The 20,816-nt window shown below is 46.2% G+C and overlaps 1 protein-coding gene across 2 annotated transcripts in view; it reads right to left on the reverse strand.

Annotated features, from left to right (window-relative positions):
* Positions 1–20,816, reverse strand: part of LOC119953728 (unconventional myosin-Va-like) — a 149,281-nt gene that overhangs the window by 117,295 nt on the left and 11,170 nt on the right. For both annotated transcript variants that reach the window (XM_038778278.1, XM_038778277.1), the window contains exons 3-4: positions 17,051–17,222; positions 2,496–2,640 (exon numbers count right to left, since the gene is read on the reverse strand). In XM_038778278.1, the coding sequence (XP_038634206.1) occupies positions 2,496–2,640; positions 17,051–17,222 (317 nt within the window). The remainder of the gene's footprint in view (positions 1–2,495; positions 2,641–17,050; positions 17,223–20,816) is intronic.

Raw genomic sequence — 20,816 nt, forward strand, 5'->3', positions numbered from 1 at the left:
CTCCTCCGGCAGCGAGTTCCAAGCACCCACTACCCTCTTTGTAAAAAAAATAAAAATAAAAAAAATAAAAACTTGCCTCGTACATCTCCTCTAAACCTTGTCCCTCACAATTTAAACCTATGCCCCCTAGTAATTGACCCCTCTACCCTGGGAAAAAGTCTCTGACTATCTATCCTGTCTATGCCCCTCAATTTTGTAGACCTCGATCAGGTCGCCCCTCAACCTCCGTCGTTCCAGTGAGAACAAACAAGAGTTTATTCAACCTCTCCTCATAACTAATGCCCTCCATACCAGGCAACATCCTGGTAAATCTCTTCTGCACCCTCTCTAAAGCCTCCACATCCTTCTGGTAGTGTGGCAACCAAATTGAACACTATACGGCCCAACTAAGGCTCTATACAGCTGCAACATGACTTCCCAATTTTCATACTCAATGCCCCGGCCAATGAAGGCAAGCATGCCGTATGCCTTCTTGACTACCTTCTCCACCTGTGTTGCCCCTTTCAGTGACCTGTGGACTAGTACACCTAGACCTCTCTGACTGTCAATACTCGAGGGTTCCACCATTCACTGTATATTCCCTACCTGTATTAGACCTTCCAAAATGCATTACCGCACATTTGTCCAGATTAAACTCCATCTGCCATCTCTCCGCCCAAGTCTCCAAACGATCTAAATCCTGCTGTATCCTCCAACAGTCCTCATCGCTATCCACAATTCCACCAACCTTCGTGTCGTCTGCAAACTTACTAATCAGCCAGTTACATTTTCCTCCAAATCTTATATTAAAAACACCCTTCCATTGCTACTCTCTGCCTTCTATGACCTAGCCAGTTCTGTATCCATCTTGCCAGCCCACCTCTGATCCTGTGTGACTTCACCTTTTGTACCAGTCTGCCATGAGGGACCTTGTCAAAGGCCTTACTGAAGTCCATATAGACAACATCTACTGCCCTACCTGCATCAATCATTTTTGTGACCTCCTCGTAAAACTCTATCAAGTTAGTGAGACATGACCTCCCCTTCACAAAACAGTGCAGCCTCTTGATAATACGTCCACTTGCTTCCAAATGGGAGTAGATCCTATCTCGAAGTATTCTCTCCAGTAATTTCCCTACCACTGACGGAAGGCTCACCGGCCTGTAGGTCCCTGGATTATCCTTGCTACCCTTCTTAAACAAAGGAACAACATTGGCTATTCTCCAGTCCTCTGGGACATCACCTGAAGACAGTGAGGATCCAGGGCAGCACGGTGGCCTAGTGGTTAGCACAACCGCCTCACGGCGCTGAGGTCCCAGGTTCGATCCCGGCTCTGGGTCACTGTCCGTGTGGAGTTTGCACATTCTCCCCGTGTCTGCGTGGGTTTCGCCCCCACAACCCAAAAATGTGCAGAGTAGGTGGATTGGCCACGCTAAATTGCCCCTTAATTGGAAAAAATAATTGGGTAATCTAAATTTATAAAAAAAATAAAAAAGACAGTGAGGATCCAAAGATTTCTGTCAAGGGCTCAGCAATTTCCTCTTTTTCCTCCTTCAGTATTCTGGGGTAGATCCCATCAGGCCCTGGGGACTTATCTATCTTAATATTTTTCAAGACGCCCAACACCTCGCCTTTCTGGATCTCAACGTGACCCGGGCTGTCTGTACACCCTTCTCCAGACCCAACATCCACCAATTCCTTCTCTTTGGTGAATACTGATGCAAAGTATTCATTTAGTACCATGCCCATTTCCTCTGGCTCCAGACATAGATTCCCTCCCCTGTCCTTCAGTGGGCCAACCCTTTCCCTGGCTACCCTCTTGCTTTTTATGTACGTGTAAAAAGCCTTGGGATTTTCCTCAACCTCAGACAGAACCAACCATCTGGAGGAGTGATGCAGGGAGAGAAAGGATAATCAGAGAATGAGAACTGTATCAATCAAGAACCAAGTATGATGAGTCACCATGTTCTTTAGCTGGCCACTGTCACCACCACCCCACTGAAATTCTTCCTATTTTCCAATTCCCTCTTCGTTTCATCTCACCAGTAATAACTCTTACCTTCAGCTCACCTCCCACTCAAATTCCCTCACTAATCTCCTCAGCCTTTGCTTCTTAAGACCCCCATTAAAACCAACCTCAGACCAAGTTTTTTTCTTTCCTCCACTAGCCTCCACAGTCTGACAAATCTGAACATTATGTTTTGAAAATTACTGCGTGAAATGCAAGTCATTGCTTCGCTGTGATGATCTTTGTATAATCAGTTTTGCAAGTAATCTGTTTTTGGTCATTCAATCCATTAATTAGAGTAGGCAGCATATAGCCAATTCTTCGTTTCTACTTATTCCCCCTTCCTACCACCATTTGTTTGTTCAGCCGCAAGAGACTGATGTCCTTTCAATCTGGATGAAAAGTCTACATCTAAAATTCGTTACAAAGACTGGATATTGTTTTGTTCTATTTAATACTTGGCTGTCTTTTAAAACAACACATCAGACACTCATCCCCAAGTACTTACCTAACCATCTGTTTGTATGCTTCCTCAGCAACAGCAAATATATGGGGATCCATGTCACCCACATTTTGTCCACTGTAGGCATACATTACATTATCTCCATAAAGAGGGAGCTGGTCATATGGATTGATGGCAACCAGAATAATACCTACAAGAAACATCCAAATTAACAAACTTAAGAATTCAGGAGGTTATTTAAAATTAATTTTAGGATAGTCTTAATCCCCACACTAGGGGCAGTTTATAGATCAACAGGGGTACACCAATGCACAATGTCCCAAGCAGGCAGCGTGTCAACTTAAAACAATATTTTCAGTCTTTTTAAGTTTGGCCCTCATTTTGAAACAAGCAACCTTCCTTCTGACCCCGTGGTAAGAGAAGAATGAATGATCAATGCATGCAACATGTCAAACCAGAAATTTCTACCACCAAATAGGGCAGAATTTACTGTGGCTAAATTTGCTAGAGCAGGCAATCGAACGGTGTCTGCCATTTGTTTGACTTGCCCATGGAGGTGTTTGCAAGCTTTACATGGCAAGCACAAATTGTTAATATTTCATGGAGTGGGGTAACAGGGCATCTGGGCCTTGAGTGAATGGGATAACCAGGAGTCTTAAATGCTATAACCAAATTGAAGGATTGCAAAATAAACAACACAAGGACCAAAATTGAAGTTTAAATTAAGGTGATTGTCAAATTAGATAAGGAATAAAATTGTGAGAAAGGAAGATTGGATTCAAAAGAAACATAGAAAGGAAGAGCAAAGTACTTATATCTATTACGATTTTTAAAACTTTTTCAGCAGAGGTTGATTGACAGTAATTAACACTTATCACAATGACAATTTAATTTGAGTTTAGTCCCCACTTACCATGCAAATAACGCAGCTTCGCTTTACGCATTTTAATGGTGAAGCATTGGTAGAAAAGTGCTTGCATTTGTACACCATCTTTCACAACCTCAGAATATCCTGAAGTGCTTTACTGCCAATTAAATACTTCGTGACTGCACTATCACCACACTAATCAGCTCTGCTTTTAAAATAAATTGATTCAGGGTAATTTCTTCCCACCTTCCCAAAATAAGGCTCGTTTATAGTTTGTAATACAAACCTCATTATTACCGATTTCATCTTTATTGAATAGTCTTGATCCAATTCTCTTGCATTTTGGAACTAAACCAAAAACACAAGATGTCCATTCCGTTGATTTATAGCCAGAATATCGGAATATCAAAATTAAATTTATGTCCTGGTTCTAATGGAAAGTCAATTTCCTATTTTTAAAATATAAATTTAGAATATCCAATTTTTTTTTTCCAGTTAGGGGGAAATTTAGTGTGGCCAATCCACCTACCCTGCACATCTTTGAGTTGTGGAGGTGAGACCTACGCAGACATGGCGGGAATGTGCAAACTCTATGTGGACGGTGACCCGGGGCCGGGATCGAACCCGGGTCCTCGGCGCCGTGAGGCAGCAGTGCTACCACTGCGTTACCGTGCCGCCCCAGAAATTCAGTTTCCAAGTAGTTTACAAATGCATTTCTATATAGTACAGAATTTGAATAATTTCAAATTGATTCACACTGAAGTTACATTTTTCTACTGGAAATAAAGGGTTAGCCATCTTCATGCTTTCCTCTGAAACAGTTTTGGTTTATGCTTGTAATGCATCCAAAAATTGGACAATACCCAGTGTTATTCATTATTTAATTAACTACTGTTGAACACATGTTAAATTGACACCTTCCATCCAAATTCAAGGCTTCTCTTTCCCGTCCACTCACGGGTGTTTACATTATACATGATTTGCCTTGAACCAAAGATATGCATCGTTGTTATTTGGTTTTGTTTTTTTCTTTGCAGCGTGCACCAATTTCTTTTCTACCAGCTGTAGTTGTACATTTATAGTTGTCTTTCTTGGTTAGGCAATGCTTCACCAGAGTCAACCCGTCTGGTTTTCATTTAAACCAAGCTTGGCAGTTAACCGTCAGTCATCAGTTAACTGATGCATTCTCCATGAAACGCCAGGGTCCATTTGCCAACCAGTCAGCACTCTCTTCGCATGAAGTGCAAGTTGTGGTTTCCTTTACATTTAGCATTCTTATAAAATTGTCCTGATGAGGACCAGACAAAAAGCTTTGACAACATTTGCCTTTTTTCAGCAATAGTCAACTATTAATGTAGTCAGCATTAATGTGAATTTACAGTTTCCTGTTATGTCAATGTCACTATCCAACAATCTGAATAATGTATCACCTAATAATATCTCTCAATCAAAGGGTTGGTCATTCCCTTAAATTTAATCCTATTTCAGCAACGTCTTTCGACTGGTTGTTTGGGAGCTTAACTGTTAAACCCTCCAGTTGAGAAGGCAGCATGACGGAACAAAAACTTCTCCAGTGTCCTGGCTAACAGTTACCACTTAAATCAACACCACAAAAACATATTATGGTCATTATAGTAGGATCGGAAACCTCTCCAAATTGAATAAAATCAAAACCCACAGATAAGTACTGCAAATAAACAGGCCAAACCTCAACACAAAAAAAAACACGCAGGGGTTAATTTTCAAAATATTCAAATATTGAAGCAAAACCGATGTTATAAAAAGGATGTTGTCACAACGATGGCAAGTTAGCTGCCATCAGATAACTCAATTAGCAGGGGACACAGTTGTAAAAATGCCCGTAGACAACTAATATCACATATGGTCTTACGGAGAAAGGGCAGGAAAATAGACACGAGTGTCTAATCAGCCATGGCCTTGGGTGGGGTGCTCTTTCCGGGAGCCGGTGCAGACTCTATGGGCCGAATGGCCTCCTCCTGCACTGTAAATTCTATGAAATAATCTATGAATGATCCTATTGAACGGTGGAGCAGGAATGAGGGGCCAAATGGCTTACTCTTGTTCCTATTTATTACGGTCTTATATTCTCAAACAACAGCCAAGATGGGGATGATGTTACATGCATATCAGTCTGGGAATCTCACCTGAAGGGGTCCATTGTTTCAGTTGTGGAAGCAACATCAGCAATGAATGGGTCTGTCTGGACGAAGCATGTAACAGATTAAAGGGATAAGAGGTGCTAAACACAGTGCCAGCAGGATGATTTCAGGAAATATGTTCACCATTCAGCAGAACAAATCGCTTTGATATTTTCAATAAGGGATCATCATAAAAAGGATTAAGATTGAAGCATCTTGTTCTGCAGTCAAGGCGGTGTGTCAGGAACATAGAACATACATTGCAGAAGGAGGCCATTCGGTCCATCGAGTCTGCACCGACCCACTTAAGCCCTTACTTCCACCCCTATCCCCGTACCCCAATAACCTCTCCTAATCTTTTTGGTCACCAAGGGCAATTTATCATGGCCAATCCACTTAACCTGCACGTCTTTGGACTGTGGGAGGAAACCGGAGCACCCGGAGGAATCCCACGCAGACACGGGGAGAACATGCAGACTCCGCACAGACAGTGATCCAGCAGGGAATCGAACCTGGGATCCTGGCGCTGTGAAGCCACAGTGCTATCCACTTGTGCTACCTGACGCAGACCTACAACCTTTGATGGAGGTGGGCAGGTACGGTCAACCTGACTCACGGACCTACAACTTTTGATGGTAGGGCTAACCGTGTGGGGAGTTTTAAATTATGAGGCAAATCTGTGAAGGATATTGGGGTCACGGTTTAAAAGGTAACCAACGCCTGAAGGGATTGGGTTGGATTAAGGAGGGTTTTGGGGAGAAAGACAAGGTTTTGCCTGTGGTTTTTAAGCAGAGGATTCTGTTTTTTTTTAAAAAGCAGTGGTGCTTTATTTGTGTATACAGGGAGGCCGAGGTTAAATTGTGGCAGGATTAAATAAGTGTTGTGTGGTGGCATTTCAAATTTATGGCAGAGTCTGTCTAATTTTGTCCTTTATAAAATCTTAAGTCAAGAACCACTAGCAAGGGGAAATCGGGAGCGTAAACCTCTACATTAGTTACATTATTTGCAGATGTTGCTGCTGCACATTTCCTACATAACTGTAAAGTATTTTGACACGTCCATGGTTTTGAAAAGCACTTTATTAACAAACTAGTGTACATGCAGAGGAATGAAAACCCTCTTGACCTTGCAGCCCCAGAAGTGAACTGATGTGTTGGGTAAGCTGGGTCTACGAGGACTGCGTTTACTGCGTGGAGAGAGAGACAGGCTTCCAACACTTAAAAATGCAACTCGACTATAATACATGCTTTAACTGTGGGTTGACACTATGCTGACTTGACTGGAGACCTGAGGCTAACCTGACCAGACTATCTTACTACCACATGGTGTTTGTTCTAGTTGCTGCTCATGAGCTCCGACTATCTCAGAGGCTGGATCCCGAGAGAGAGAGGGAAAACTAGTGCCCACTGGCTTTATAGTGGTCGTGTCCTGTCTGGTGATTGGCTGCTGTGTTGTGTGTGTTCACTGGTCATCCGGTGTGTCAATCACTACCTGTCTGCACAACATCATATACCTGGATATATATTATGACATGAACTTGTCGGTACAGTAAAAGAGCAAGTGGCATTAACGTGCAGCAAGTTTCTATTTAGCCCATTATGTATATGCCAGATTTTGGTTTTTTTTATTTAAAGTCCTTTCAAATCATTCCTGCTTCCCAGCAAGTGCTTCTTCTTCAAGGAGGTATCTAGTGTGAAGACTGCATATTCCAATTATCAGCTTCAGTGAAAAGGTTTTCTCCTCACTTACTCCAACAAAGGGGAGTTGTGAAGGGGATTTAACCTTTGTTGCTTATCAGTGCAACATACAGTCAAAGCTAGTGTGCTAATTATATTTTACGCCAGATTGCAGTGCTCGGTGGACAGCACAGTAGCATAATGGTTAGCACTATAGTTTCACAGTGCCAGGGTTCCAGGTTCGATTCCCGGCTTGAGTCACTGTCTGTGCGGAGCCTGCACGTTCTTCCTGATTCTGCGTGGGTTTCCTTGGGGTGCTCCAGTTTCTTCACACAAGTCGCGAAAGACGTGCTGTTAGGTAATTTGGACATTCTGAATTCTCCCCGTGTATCCAAACAGGTGCCAGAATATGGCGACTGGGGGCTTTTCACAGTAACTTCATTGCAGTGTTAATGTAAGCCTACTTATGACAATAAAGATTATTATTGACTGCATGGCTATCCGGTACCACACTTGGTGCCACTTCATCAACTGGCCCATTTCCCAATGGATTAAAATCTTCCATCTTCATATCCCTCCATAGCTAGGCCCACAACACTTTTTTAAATATAAATTTAGTGTACCCAATTAATGTTTTCCAATTAAGGGGCAATTTAGCGTGGCCAATCCACCTACCCTGCACATATTTGGGTTGTGGGGACGAAACCCACGCAAACACGGGGAGAATGTGCAAACTCCACACGGACAGTGACCTAGAGCTGGGAGCGAACCTGGGACCTCGGCGCCGTGTGGCTGCAGGGCTAACCCACTGCGCCACCGTGCTGCCAAGGGCCCACCACATTTTGTGCGATCTCTATTTCTAGCCCCCACCAAAGGCCTCTCATTCTGGACGCAATGTGCAACCTCCCAACTCAACAGAGGCTTCAACTACTTTGTCTAAAATCTTTGTTATCACCTTTAAAAATCCTTCTCGAACTTGGGAAGGACGAGGAAGATGATGGCAACTTTATAGCCCAGGCGAATGGTGAAATGGCAGAATTATATTTAAACTGTGGCTTTTATATCCCAAGCCAATTCAACATCAATGACTTACTTTGAAATGGACAGTCGGTTATTCACCAAGTGAAAGACAGCAGCCATTTTGCATACATGAGCCAAAGGGCAATGTCTAACAGTTTTGGGTGCTATTGGCATTTGGGGTTCAGGGGAAGGGGGTGATGACAGGAAAGAGAGATTTACTGGAGGTCTTGTTATGTTAGATAAGACATTACAATTATGTTAGCATAGGTCTTGGGAGTGCAACCTGTCATGTTCTGTAGACTGGCCGAGATGAATGATGCACGATAGGACATCTAGTTTTATCATTAAACAACTGTGCGGTAAAGATAACTGGATAAGTAAATAATAAACTACTAACACAGGCTATTATAGAGCTACTGTAAAATATGTCTTTCCACAAACGTGATTTACACCCAACAGGGAAGAAGCTGTTTTTGAACCGGTTAGCGCATGTTCAGACATTTGTATCTTCTGCCCAATGGAAGAGTTTGGGAGAGAGAATAACCTGGGTGGGAGGGGCCTTTGATTATGCTGCCCGCTTTCCCAAGGCAGCGGAAAGTGTGGACAGAGTAAATGAATGGGAGGCAGACTTCCGGTGGCAGCTATGAAGGAGTAAGTCGCACATTTGGTGGCTCCCGCTCGGGTTGGACATTTGCCCCCGATTTTCTACCGGACTTGAACTGTAAAACTGAAGAGAGAGACAATTGTGTACCGAATACCCACATCGGTGGATGGAGAGAAGGACTAGAAGTGCTCGTAAAGGCAGAAACAGAAAGACAGAGAAGGCTTGGGCTGAAGCTGCAGCAGGAGACAGCATGGCGGAGGACCAGAACTCTGGTTTGTCGACCCAGTGGTCAATGGAGCAGCTGATGTAAGTTATTCAGGAAGGCTTCGCTAAGCAGAAACAGGACTGCTTGGACCCGATAAAAGAGTCGATTGAGTGGCTGGAGCAGAGATTGGCTGCCCAAGTTCGGGCGATCCAGAAGGTGGAGAAGGCACTGGCTGAGCAGGAGGAATATCAAACTGCAGTGGAGTTGGAGGTGGGGATGCTGAGAGACCAGCAGAAGAAGCTCCTGGAGAAGGTGGAGGACCTAGAGAATAGGTCCCGCTGGCAGAACTTGAGAATTGTTGGGCTCCCGGAGGGGTCCGAAGGAGCGGATGCTGGGGCATACATCGCAGATTATGTTTGAGAAGCTGCTGGGAGATGGGGCATTCTCCCGACCGTTGGAGGTGGACAGGGCTCACAGAGCACTCGTGAGGAAGCCGCGAACGGGAGACTCTTTCCCCCCCCCCCCGCCCCCCACCGAGGGCAATGGTGGTGAGATTCTACAGGTACTTGGATAAGGAGCGCATTCTACAGTGGGCCAAGCTGACACGGTGCTGCAAGTGGGACAATAGTATCCTGCAGGTCTACCAAGACCCAAGTGTGGAGGTGGCCAGAAGAACAGGCTTCAACTAGATTAGGTTGATCCTTTTTAAGAAAAAGGTGAAGTTCAGACTGTTGTATCTGGCCCGTCTCTGCGTCACATACGAGGAACAGCACTTTTATTTCGAGTCGCCCAAGGACATGCTGGATTTGGTGAAAAAGGAAAGGACTGGTGGTGGACTGACAACTTTTGAACTTTGCTGCAGCGTTCATGTGTTTTTTTTTATAAATTTAGATTACCCAATTATTTTTTCCAATTAAGGGGCAATTTAGCGTGGCCAATCCACCTACTGTGCACATTTTTGGGTTGTGGGGGCGAAACCCACGCAAACACGGGGAGAATGTGCAAACTCCACACGGACAGTGACCCAGAGCCGGGATCGAACCTGGGACCTCAGCGCCGTGAGGCGGTTGTGCTAACCACTAGGCCACCGTGCTGCTTCATGTGTTTTTTTTAATGTTTCTCGCCTTTCATTTTGTGGAAGCTGTCTGTAATGCCTTTTGTACTGAATTGGGACCAGTGGCAGAGCCGAGTGAGTTAAGGTTTTCATTTGCACTGTTGGGGGATGGAGGTGTGCTTGTTTAGATCTTGGCGTTTTTCTGTCGGGCAATTGTGTGGGGATTGTTTGATATTGGAGTATGATTGCATGAGTGGGGGGGGGGGGGGGGGGGGGGGAAACAATAGATGGGAGACTATCCGGTGACAGGGATGGGGGCCACCAAGCTAGTTGGCCGGGCTAGCTCACGGAAGCGCAGTGGGGGTGAGTGCATATATTCGGTTTATCAAAGAGGTTGGGTTACAGAGTGTTGTTACTGGGGGGGGGGGGGGATGTTCTGCTGACGAGGGAGGGACTTGGGCCATGGGATAGAGAGGAGGTTGGGGCAGAGGCTGCCTGGGGGTGGGCCGGGCCGGTGGAGGCACGGAGCAGGAGCTGGAGGAGGGCACAAAAAAAAGGGTGGTGATCGGCGAAGTGGGGGGGGGGGCAGTAATGAGCCCCCCAACTAGGCTGATCACCTGGAATGTTCAAGGGTTAAATGGGCCGGTCAAGAGGGCACGTTGGTTCAGGCATCTTAGGGGACTGAAGGCAGACATGGTAATGTTGCAGGAGACGCACCTTAGAGTAACTGACCAGATTAGACTGAGGAAAGGCTGGGTCAGTCAGGTCCTTCACTCCGGACTAGATTCAAAGACCAGAGGGGTCGCGATCCTGATCAATAAGCAGGTGGTGTTCGAGGCGGGTAGAATAGTCTCGGATGTGGGAGGTCGGTACATTATGGTCAGTGGGAAACTGGAGGGGGTGTAGGTGGTGCTAGTAAATGTGTATGCGCCAAATTGGGATGATGTGGAGTTTATAAAGAGGATGCTTCCCCTTATAAAGGGGAAGCTACCGGACCTGAACTCGCACAGGTTGGTCATGGAAGGGGACTTCAACGTTATTGACCCTGGACGGGTCAAGCTCGAAAATGGGCAGGATGCCAGCAATGGCAAAGGAACTAAAATGGTTCATGGAGCAGATGGGCGGGGTGGATCTCTGGAGATTTGGGCAGCCGAGGGTGAAGGAGTTCTCCTTCTACTCACACGTGCATAAAGTGTACTCCCGGATCGATTTCTTAGTTTTGAGCAGGAGGGGTGGCAGGGGTGGTGGACATGGGGTACTCGGCGATTACAATCTCAGACCATGCTACGCACTGGTTGACCTGCAGGTTAGTAACCAGCGCCCGCAAGGGAGGTTAGATGTGGGACTTTTGGCTGACGAAAGGGTGTGCGAACGGCTGAGGAAATGTATTCAGAACAACCTACAGGTCAACGACAAGGGGGAAATTTCAGCAGCGATGGTCTGGAAATCACTGAAGGCGGTGGTCAGAGGGGGCTGATCTCGATACGGGCCCATAGGGAGAAGGTGTACAGGGCAGACACGGACCGACTGGTTAAGGAGATACTACAGATCGATAGGAGGTATGCGGAGACCCCAGAGGCAGGGCTTTTAAGGGAACGGCGGAGGCTACAGGCAGAGTTTGGTTTGGTAACCACAAGGGAGGGTAGTGGAGCAGCTGAGAAAGATGAGGGGGGCGATCTAGGAGTATGGAGAGAAGGCCAGCAGAATGCTTGCACAGCAGCTTAGAAAGAGGGAGGCAGCCGGGGAGATAGGGAAAGTAAATGACGGATATGGGAACCTGGTTGGAGATTCAGCAGGGGTGAATAAGGAGTTTCAGGAGCTCAATTCAGGGCTGTATAGGTGGGAACCCCCTATGGAGCTGGAGGGGATGAGGCACTTCTTGGGAGGAGGGGGGGGGGGGGGGGAGAAGAGACGGGTGCTGGTCGAAGGGCTGGGGGCCCCGATCGGGTTGGAAGGAGATAGTGGGGGGTCTGAAGGCCATGCAGGCGGGTAAAGCCCCAGGGCCGGAAAGGTACCCAGTGGAGTTTTATAAAATGTTCTCTGCGATATTGGGGCCGGTGTTGATGAGGATGTTCAAAGAGGCAAGGGAAAGAGGGGTGCTGCCCCCAACGATGTCACAGGCCACGATTTCACTGATTCTGAAGCGGGACTAGAACCCGGAGCTGTGTGGCTCCTACAGGCCGATAACCCTGTTGAATGTGGACGACAAACTGCTGGCCAAAATTTTGTCCTCCAGGATTGAGGATTATAGAACATAGAACAGTACAGCACAGAACAGGCCCTTCGGCCCTCGATGTTGTGCCGAGCAATGATCACCCTACTCAAACCCACGTATCCACCCTATACCCGTAACCCAACAACCCCCCCCCCCTCTTACTTTTTAGGACACTACGGGCAATTTAGCATGGCCAATCCACCTAACCTGCACATCTTTGGACTGTGGGAGGAAACCGGAGCACCCGGAGGAAACCCACGCACACACGGGGAGGACGTGCAGACTCCGCACAGACAGTGACCCAGCCGGGAATCGAACCTGGGACCCTGGAGCTGTGAAGCATTTATGCTAACCACCATGCTACCGTGCTGCCCATTATGTTCCGGACGTTATTGGGGAGGACCACGGGGTTTGTCAAGGGTAGGCAGTTGGTGGCCAATATAAGAAGGTTGTTAAATGTGATCATGATACCCCCGGAAGGTAGGGAGGTGGAGGTAGTGATCGCAATGGATGCAGAAAAGGCTTTTGATCGGGTAGAATGGGATTATCTGTGGGAGGTACTGGGACAGTTCAGATTTGGGCGGGGCTTTATTGACTGGGTCAGGTTGCTGTATCAGGCTCCTGTGGCAAGTGTACGGATGAATAGGACAACAATCGGACTATTTTAGACTCCACCGGGGGACGAGGCAGGGATGCCCCCTCTCCCCACTGTGGTTCGCGCTAGCTCTAGCTAAAGGGCTGTTCCGGGGGGGGGGGGGAGAAAAGAGAGAGAGCGAGAGAGCGAGAGCGCGAGAGAGCGAGAGAGCGAGAGAGCGCGAGAGCGCGAGAGCGCGAGAGAGCGAGAGAGCGAGAGAGCGAGAGAGCGAGAGAGCGAGAGAGCGAGAGAGCGAGAGAGAGCGAGAGAGAGCGAGAGAGAGCGAGAGAGAGCGAGAGAGAGCGAGAGAGCGAGAGAGCGAGAGAGCGAGAGAGCGAGAGAGCCACACAGTCTCAGTCAATACAGGCGACCTGCTTCTGTATATATCGGACCCATTAGAATGATGGAAGAAATCATGAGGATTCTGGGGAATTTGGACGGTTTCATGGTACAAGCCAAATATGGGGAAAAGTGAGTTGTTTGCGGTCCAGGCGAGGGAACAGGTGAGGCGATTGGGGGAGCTGCCATTTAGATTAGTAGGGAGAAGCTTTAGGTACCCAGGCATTCAAGTGGCGCGGGAATGGGACTGGCTGCATAAATTAAATCTGGCCCGGCTAGTAGACAAAATAAAGGACGATTTTCAGAGATGGGATGCGCTCCCGTTGTCATTCGCTGGGAGGGTGCAGACGGTGAAGATGACGGTCCTCCCGAGATTCCTGTTTGTATTTCAGTGTCTCCCCATCTTTATTCTGCGGTCCTTTTTTAAACGGGTCAACAAAGTGATCTCTGGCTTTGCCTGGGCGGGCAAGACCCCGCGGGTAAGGAAGGTGATGCTTGAGCAGAGTCGGGGAGAGGGCGGGCAGGCGCTGCCAAATTTTAGTAACCATTACTGGGCGGCGGATATAGCCATGACCTGGAAGTGGGTGGTGGTTGGAGGAGGGGGAGGGGGGGGGGGGGGGGGGGGGTGTCGGCATGGGAGCGTATGGAGGCGGCCTCATGTAAGGGCACTAGCTTGGGGGCGTTGATAACGGCGCCTCTGCCGTTCCCACCGGCACGGTACTCCACCAGCCCCATGGTGATGGTGGCCCCGAGAGTCTGGGGGCAATGGAGGAGACATGTGGGAGTAAAGGGAGCATCAGTCTGGGTCCCCAATCTGTAATAATCACCGGTTTGCCCCATAAAGTATGGAGGGTGGGGTTCCAGATATGGCGGAAAGCAGGGATTGAGAGGAGAGGATGGGAGATATGTTGATAGAGGGAGTTTTCGGAGTACGAGGGCGCTGGAAGAGAGATCTGGGTTGGCATGGGGAAATAAATTCAGATATCTGCAGGTGCGGGACTTCCTACGTAGACAGATGCCTTCCCACTCCTACCGCTAAGAGGGATTCAGGACAGGGTAGTTTCCAGAGGGTGGGTAGGAGACGGGAGCATCTTGGACATTTACAAGGAACTCATGGGGTCACAGGAGATGCAAACTGAGGAGCTGAAGCGCAAGTGGGAGGAAGAGCTGGACGGAGAGATAGAGGATGGTCTATGGGCAGACACGTTGAGTAGAGTCAACGCGTCCGCAACATGTGCCAGGCTCAGCCTGATACAATTGAAGGTCGTTCACTGGGCTCACAAGTCAGTGGCCCGGATGAGCAGATCCTTTGGGGTGGAAGACAGGTGTGCAAAACGTGCAGGAGGACCAGCGAACCATGTACACATGTTCTGGGCATGTCCAAAGCTTGGGGATTTTGGCAGGGGTTTGCGGATGTCATGTCCACGGTGTTAAAAACAAGGGTGACGCTGAGTCCAGAGGTGGCGATTTTCAGGGTGCCAGAAGGCCCGGGAATTCAGGAGGAGAAAGAGGCAGACGTTCCGGCCTTTGCTTCCCTGGTAGCCCGGAGACGGATACTATTAGCTTGGAGGGACTCAAAGCCCCTGAAGTCAGAGACCTGGCTATCGGGCATGGCTAGCTTTCTCTGTTTGGGCAAAATCAAGTTTGCCTTGAGAGGGTCACTATTAGGGTTCACCCGAAGGTGGCAACCGTTAGTCGACTTCTTTGCAGAAAATTAATCGTCAGCAGAAGAGGAGGTGGGTTAGTTTAGTTTAGAGTAGGGGGTTAATAAAGGTGGGACCCGTGAGGGAGGGAGACAGCTTTTGCACTATGTTTATAGTTTCATCTGCTTGTGATGTTGTTGTTATAATAACAAAAAATACCTAAATAAAATGTTTATTTTAAAAAATGAATGGGAGGCGGATCCGCGTGACTTTCAGTAGCATCTTACAGTCTTGGGCTGAGCAGTTGCCATACTAAGCTGTGATGCAGCAAGCTAGAATGCTTTCTATGGTGCACCTGTAAAAATTGGTAAGACTCAACGTGGACATGCAAATTTCCTTAGTTTCCCGAGGAAGTATCGGCACTGGGGTGTTTTCTTTGTCGTGGCGTTGACATGGGTGGACCAGTTCAGATTGTTGGTGATGTGCACATCTAGGAATTTGAAGCTGTCAATCATCTCCACCTCAGATCTACCATGACTTGGAGGTGAGTGTGCTACCATTGGGCCACGCATTTACATCTGCTTTTTAAAAAATATTAATTTAATTTAGAGTACCCAAATATTTTATTTTCCAATTAAGGGGCAATTTAGTGTGGCCAATTCACCTAACCTGCACATCTATTGGGTTTTGGGGCAGACGGAGAGGATGGGCAAACTCCACATGGACAGTGACCCAGAGCCGGGATTCGAACCCGGGTCCTCAGCGCCACAGTCCCAGTGCTAACCACTGCGCCACATGCCACCCTTGTTTTTCTTTCAAGTAGTAGTCAATTATATAGTCACGCTGGAAGCAAGTCCTTCTAATGATCCACAATTATAGCCTTTTCGCTCCTATGATATTGCTCCTATGAAAGGTACAACGTGATAAATGTTTAGCAGTTAACTTGATAATGTTAGATAATTTTCAACATGGAAATGCCTCAAGCGGATAGGATCAGCTTCCAACATTAAAAGCTCTTAAAAATGGGCAGATGCAGAAACAATCATTCTTTAGCTAGTTCTACAGGATTTTCTGAATTGCTGATTAATTCCATCCTATCTTGGAGACAAAGACCAGCAGCGGAATTCACCGATCGGCTGGCAGCGCACAGCGGGTTCCCCGGTGTGGGGGTGGCCATAATGGGAAACCCCATTGCCCAGCTGAGGGAATGGAGAATACCGCTGCTGCGGGGGCAAGCCATGTCAGAAAAAAAAACGTCTAGCGGACTGAAGAATCGCCACCGCAGAAGTTCACTGAACCCAAAATTAAGATCAATCATTTTGCAGAAGTATCGAAAGGGCTTCCCTCAGCCATGGAACACAAGTCACCACACCATTGGGCAGGGGAGAAAAAAAAAATCAGTTGAGAATAAACGTTTACGGATAATTAGGGAAACACAAAGTGTAAACAAGCTATCATTGCAGACTTATTAGCTCATGGAGTAAGAATGTAAATAACAGGAAAACATCAACTCCTCTAAAATATTGTCAGAGAAGTGGACAAATCCCAGATTTAACAGGGAGATGTGAAGGAAATGATAAGAGCACAAGTTTGGAATAACTTGCACACTTATTAGCTCATGGAATAAGAATGTAAATAACAATAAACATCAACTCTGCCAAAACATCTTCACAGAAATGGAAAAATTCCAGATTGAACAGGGACGTGATAAGAGCACAAATTTGGAATAGCAGAGTGAAATTGATGGAGAATTTGCCTTCATACCTTAAAAGCATGAATTGAAAAAAAAAAGGTTCAACATAGAACATAGAACAGTACAGCACAGAACAGGCCCTTCGGCCCTCAATGTTGTGCCGAGCCATGATCACCCTACTCAAACCCACGTATCCACCCTATACCCGTAACCCAACAACCCCCCCCCCCCCCCCCGCTTAACCTTACTTTAATTAGGACACTACGGGCAATTTAGCATGGCCAATCCACCTAACCCGCACATCTTTGGACTGTGGGAGGAAACCGGAGCACCCGGAGGAAACCCACGCACACAGGGGGAGGACGTGCAGACTCCACACAGACAGTGACCCAGCCGGGAATCGAACCTGGGACCCTGGAGCTGTGAAGCATTTATGCTAACCACCATGCTACCCTGCTGCCCCAAACAGATGCCATAAAAGTCAACTTACCACAATACGTATAGATACTGTTGGACTCCAAAAATCTCACTTTCAGGTTGTGAAGCACTGCAGGCTCATGAAGGTAACCGAGTGCCGTCAAATCATTTTCACCCATTAGAATGTCAGGGTTCCGCAGATATGGTAATTCTTCAGTTTTTTCATTTAGGTGATACTCAGTATGCTACAAACATCAGGAAAAAAAAATTACCCAACACAACAAGGTTTTTAAAAAGAAAACTCTTTACACAATAGGTTCCTCATTAGTTCTTTTATCTTGATATTTATTTTCAGAGCGACTGGAGGACCGTTCTTGTGCAATGAAAAAGTCAGACAATATCTTAACGTGGTCAAAGTTGACACTGGTATTAGCATTGCTGCCTATGGCGCTGAGGACCCGGGTTCGAATCTCGGCCCTGGGTCACTGTCCGTGTGGAGTTTGCACATTCTCCCCGTGTCTGCGTGGGTTTCACCCCCACAACCCAAAGATGTGCAGGTTAGGTGGATTGGTCACTTAATTGGAAAAAATTAATTGGATATTCTAAATTTTAAAAAAAGAGTTGACACTGGTATGATCTTTCTTGATTGAGGCAGTAAATTAAATTAAATATTAAATTCTAGTTATTTACTTAAAGAATGAAGCCACAAGATTCCATGATTTAAAACAAATAGATTTTACTATACAACAATCAAACACTAAATACCATCTTGGGTAACCTCTATACTTTAAATCCCAGAATCAGCACAAGTTAAACATGAATTAACAGGCAAATTGTAGTTGATTACAAACTACAAATGAAATGGTATAAATGGGCACAGTGGTTAGCACTGTTGCTTGACAGCTCTAGGTTCGTTCCCGGCTTAGGTCACTGTCTGTGCGGAGTCTGCACGTTCTCCGTGTCTGCGTGGGTTCCCTCTGGGTGCTCCAGTTTCCTCCCACAAGTTGAGAAAGATGTGCTTGTTAGGCAATTCGGATATTTTGAATTCTCCCTCTGTGTACCGGAACAGGCACCGGAATGTGGCGACAAGGAACTTTTCATAGTAACTTCATTGCAGTGCTATTGTAAACCTGCTTCAGACAATAAAAGGATTGATAATAAAAAAATGTGAATTATTAAATTATTAATTAATAATATACAACTAAAACAGTCTTACTAATTGGCTTGGCAATCCACTCAGCACATTAAGGCAACTCGGTCACTAAAAAAGTCCTTCAAAACTGTCTTCTCAAAGAATATCTGCTCCTGTTCAGCCTGATCCTCGGCCAACAGCTGTGCTGACCCAACCCAAAGTGCATGGACTCAGTCCTCAATAAAAATAGCGCACATCTGCAGAATGTCCTCAGCTCTGCTGTTGATGGGCTGGATGGCGTAGATCCAACAAAGAACAGCAACAGCTGCAACAACTGTATATTTGCTTATGCACAACTTCTGGATCTAGTGTCTTCTCTTATCTACCTACCTGTACTGCACCGCTGGGATCATCATCTGAATGCTGATGGCTGTGCCCTTTAAAATGGTTTCACATGTTTCAGTCTCGCTGGAATGTTTGGTTCCAATTGAAGTTTTCAGTTTTACTTTCCTTGAAAATGGTAAGGGGTGGTGGTTTTGTTTCAGTTTATCCTTTGTATGAAGCTCCATCAAAAATGGTAAGCTGAGACTTGCATCATAGAACCCACAAAATAAATATCGCTTTCCTCTTCTGATCTACTCATTCCATATAGAGTTCTTAAGTACCAGATATCCCTGCTATCACCAAGGCCAATATCCCCAATTTCTATCTGCATATACCATGTGGACATTCCTCCCAAGCCATGCAGAAATTCCTCCCAAGCCATGTGGAAATTCCTCAGAGGCCAGAATTAGAGGAGCTCAGATATCTCAACGGGTTACAGGGCTGAAGGGGATTACAGGTCTGAAGGGGATGACAGAGATGGTGAAGAGCGAGGCAAATGGAGGGAGGAATTTGAAAAATGGGATGAAAATTAAAATTAATGCAGGTCAACAAGCACAGGAATGGTGGGGGAAGAACAGGATTTGTTGAGAGTTAGGACACAGGCAGCAGAAGGATAACTTCAATTTCGAGGGCGATAGAACGTGGGAGACTAACCAGCAGTGCATTGGGACTGTCGGGTCTAGAGGTAACAGAAACACAAATGAGGGTTTTACAGATAAGCTGATGGAAGGCAAAGTTATGGAGAAAGAACGAGGCAATCTTTGTAATGGCACGAACGAGGTTGGAAGCTCATCATAGGAGCAAATTGTGGTACTATGACTAGAGGTACTACGGTACCTGGGAGTGTGAGCTGCTATTGGTGTAGAAGGCTTGCTGCCCATTGGCCCAAAGTATTGTCTTCTCCTTGGTCGAGAGGACGGTAGCCCCGCCTATGAGGCGGAGTATAAGAACCCGTGTTTCCCAGCAGCCACCGTTATTTCTGTACTCCTGCTGCTGGGCACACGTCTTGTAGATTAAAGCCTTCGATTCGGACTACTCCTTCGTTTCTGTGTTCATCGATTGCGCATCACAAATACAGCAGGTTGCAAACAGACTGGCTAAATCGCTGGAGTGGGGGACAGAAAATGGTTTCAGTGTTGCCCATTTTTAACTGAAGAAAATGTGTGCTCATCCAGTACTAGATATCAGATAAGCAGTACAATTGAGCAGAAGTGGAGGCATTAAAAGAGGTGTATACCTGCAGGAACCTAATGTGCCTTTGGATGATGGGGGTGAGGGGACATGTAGATTTAAAAAATAGGAGGGTGACCAGGATAAATCTTTGGGGGACCAAGAGGTAACAGTGCAGGAACAGGAAGAAAATAATTGCAAGTGATCCTCTGACTTTGATTATACAGATTAGAATATTAGAACAGAACCGTGTAAGAGTCCCATCCAACTGGATGACAGTACAGAGCATTGGAGGAGGATGGTGTGGTCAACCATTCCAAGGTCTGCAATGATCGACGAGGGAAAGGTGGGAAAATTCAGCTTTGTTACTGTCATAGGATGTCATTTACCATTCAGGTAAGAGCTGTTTCAGTACTATGGAAGAAGCAGAAACCTGATGGGAGGGTTTTAAACATGGGGCTCTGGGAAAGATGGGAATAGATTTGGGGCAGGTAACACGTTCAAGGACAAGAGGAAAAAGGAAGGTTGGAGATGGGATGGTAGCTTGCAAGAATAATGTATTCAAGGGTTGGTGAGGAGTGCTGATGGCAGATTTAAAGAGGGACAACACTTAGCTAACATGAGGGAGGGCCAGGAGAGGTTGGATGATCAGTAGTTCAGTGCAAATCAAGTTGAGGGACCAGAAGATGAGTGTCAGGAAGCAGAGGTAGCATTAAGCAATCTATGTTTGTATTGTTGGATATTAGAAAGTGTGTATAGATTCCAGTTTTATTTTTTGTTTCTGTGTAAGAAAAGGGTTAAAACTCTTGTTATATTCATGTTAAACAAAGGTGCCTGCGTGTATGGGGTTTTGGTTTCATTTCAAACAGTTTCCGCATTGTGCTTAGAGAGTTTACGATGTGATAAGTAAACAAGAGCTTAAAGAAAGGCTGAGCTGTTACTTCACAACCAGGGGCTAAGTTTTTTTGAGTTTAGTTCTAACTAGACCCAAAGCAGTTGGAGCTCAGCAGCCAAGGAAACAGCTCTGCCGGAGGCAGAAAACAAAAAGCAGGATAATGGAGTAATGGAGAAGTCCCAGAAACTAAAAAACAGCTAGTTCTAGAAGTCACAGAATGAAAATAGGTGTCCCTGGAAAATTGATGTCAAAGGGCAA

This window comes from Scyliorhinus canicula, chromosome 18, assembly GCF_902713615.1.
Source record: "Scyliorhinus canicula chromosome 18, sScyCan1.1, whole genome shotgun sequence".
Lineage (NCBI taxonomy): Eukaryota > Metazoa > Chordata > Chondrichthyes > Carcharhiniformes > Scyliorhinidae > Scyliorhinus > Scyliorhinus canicula.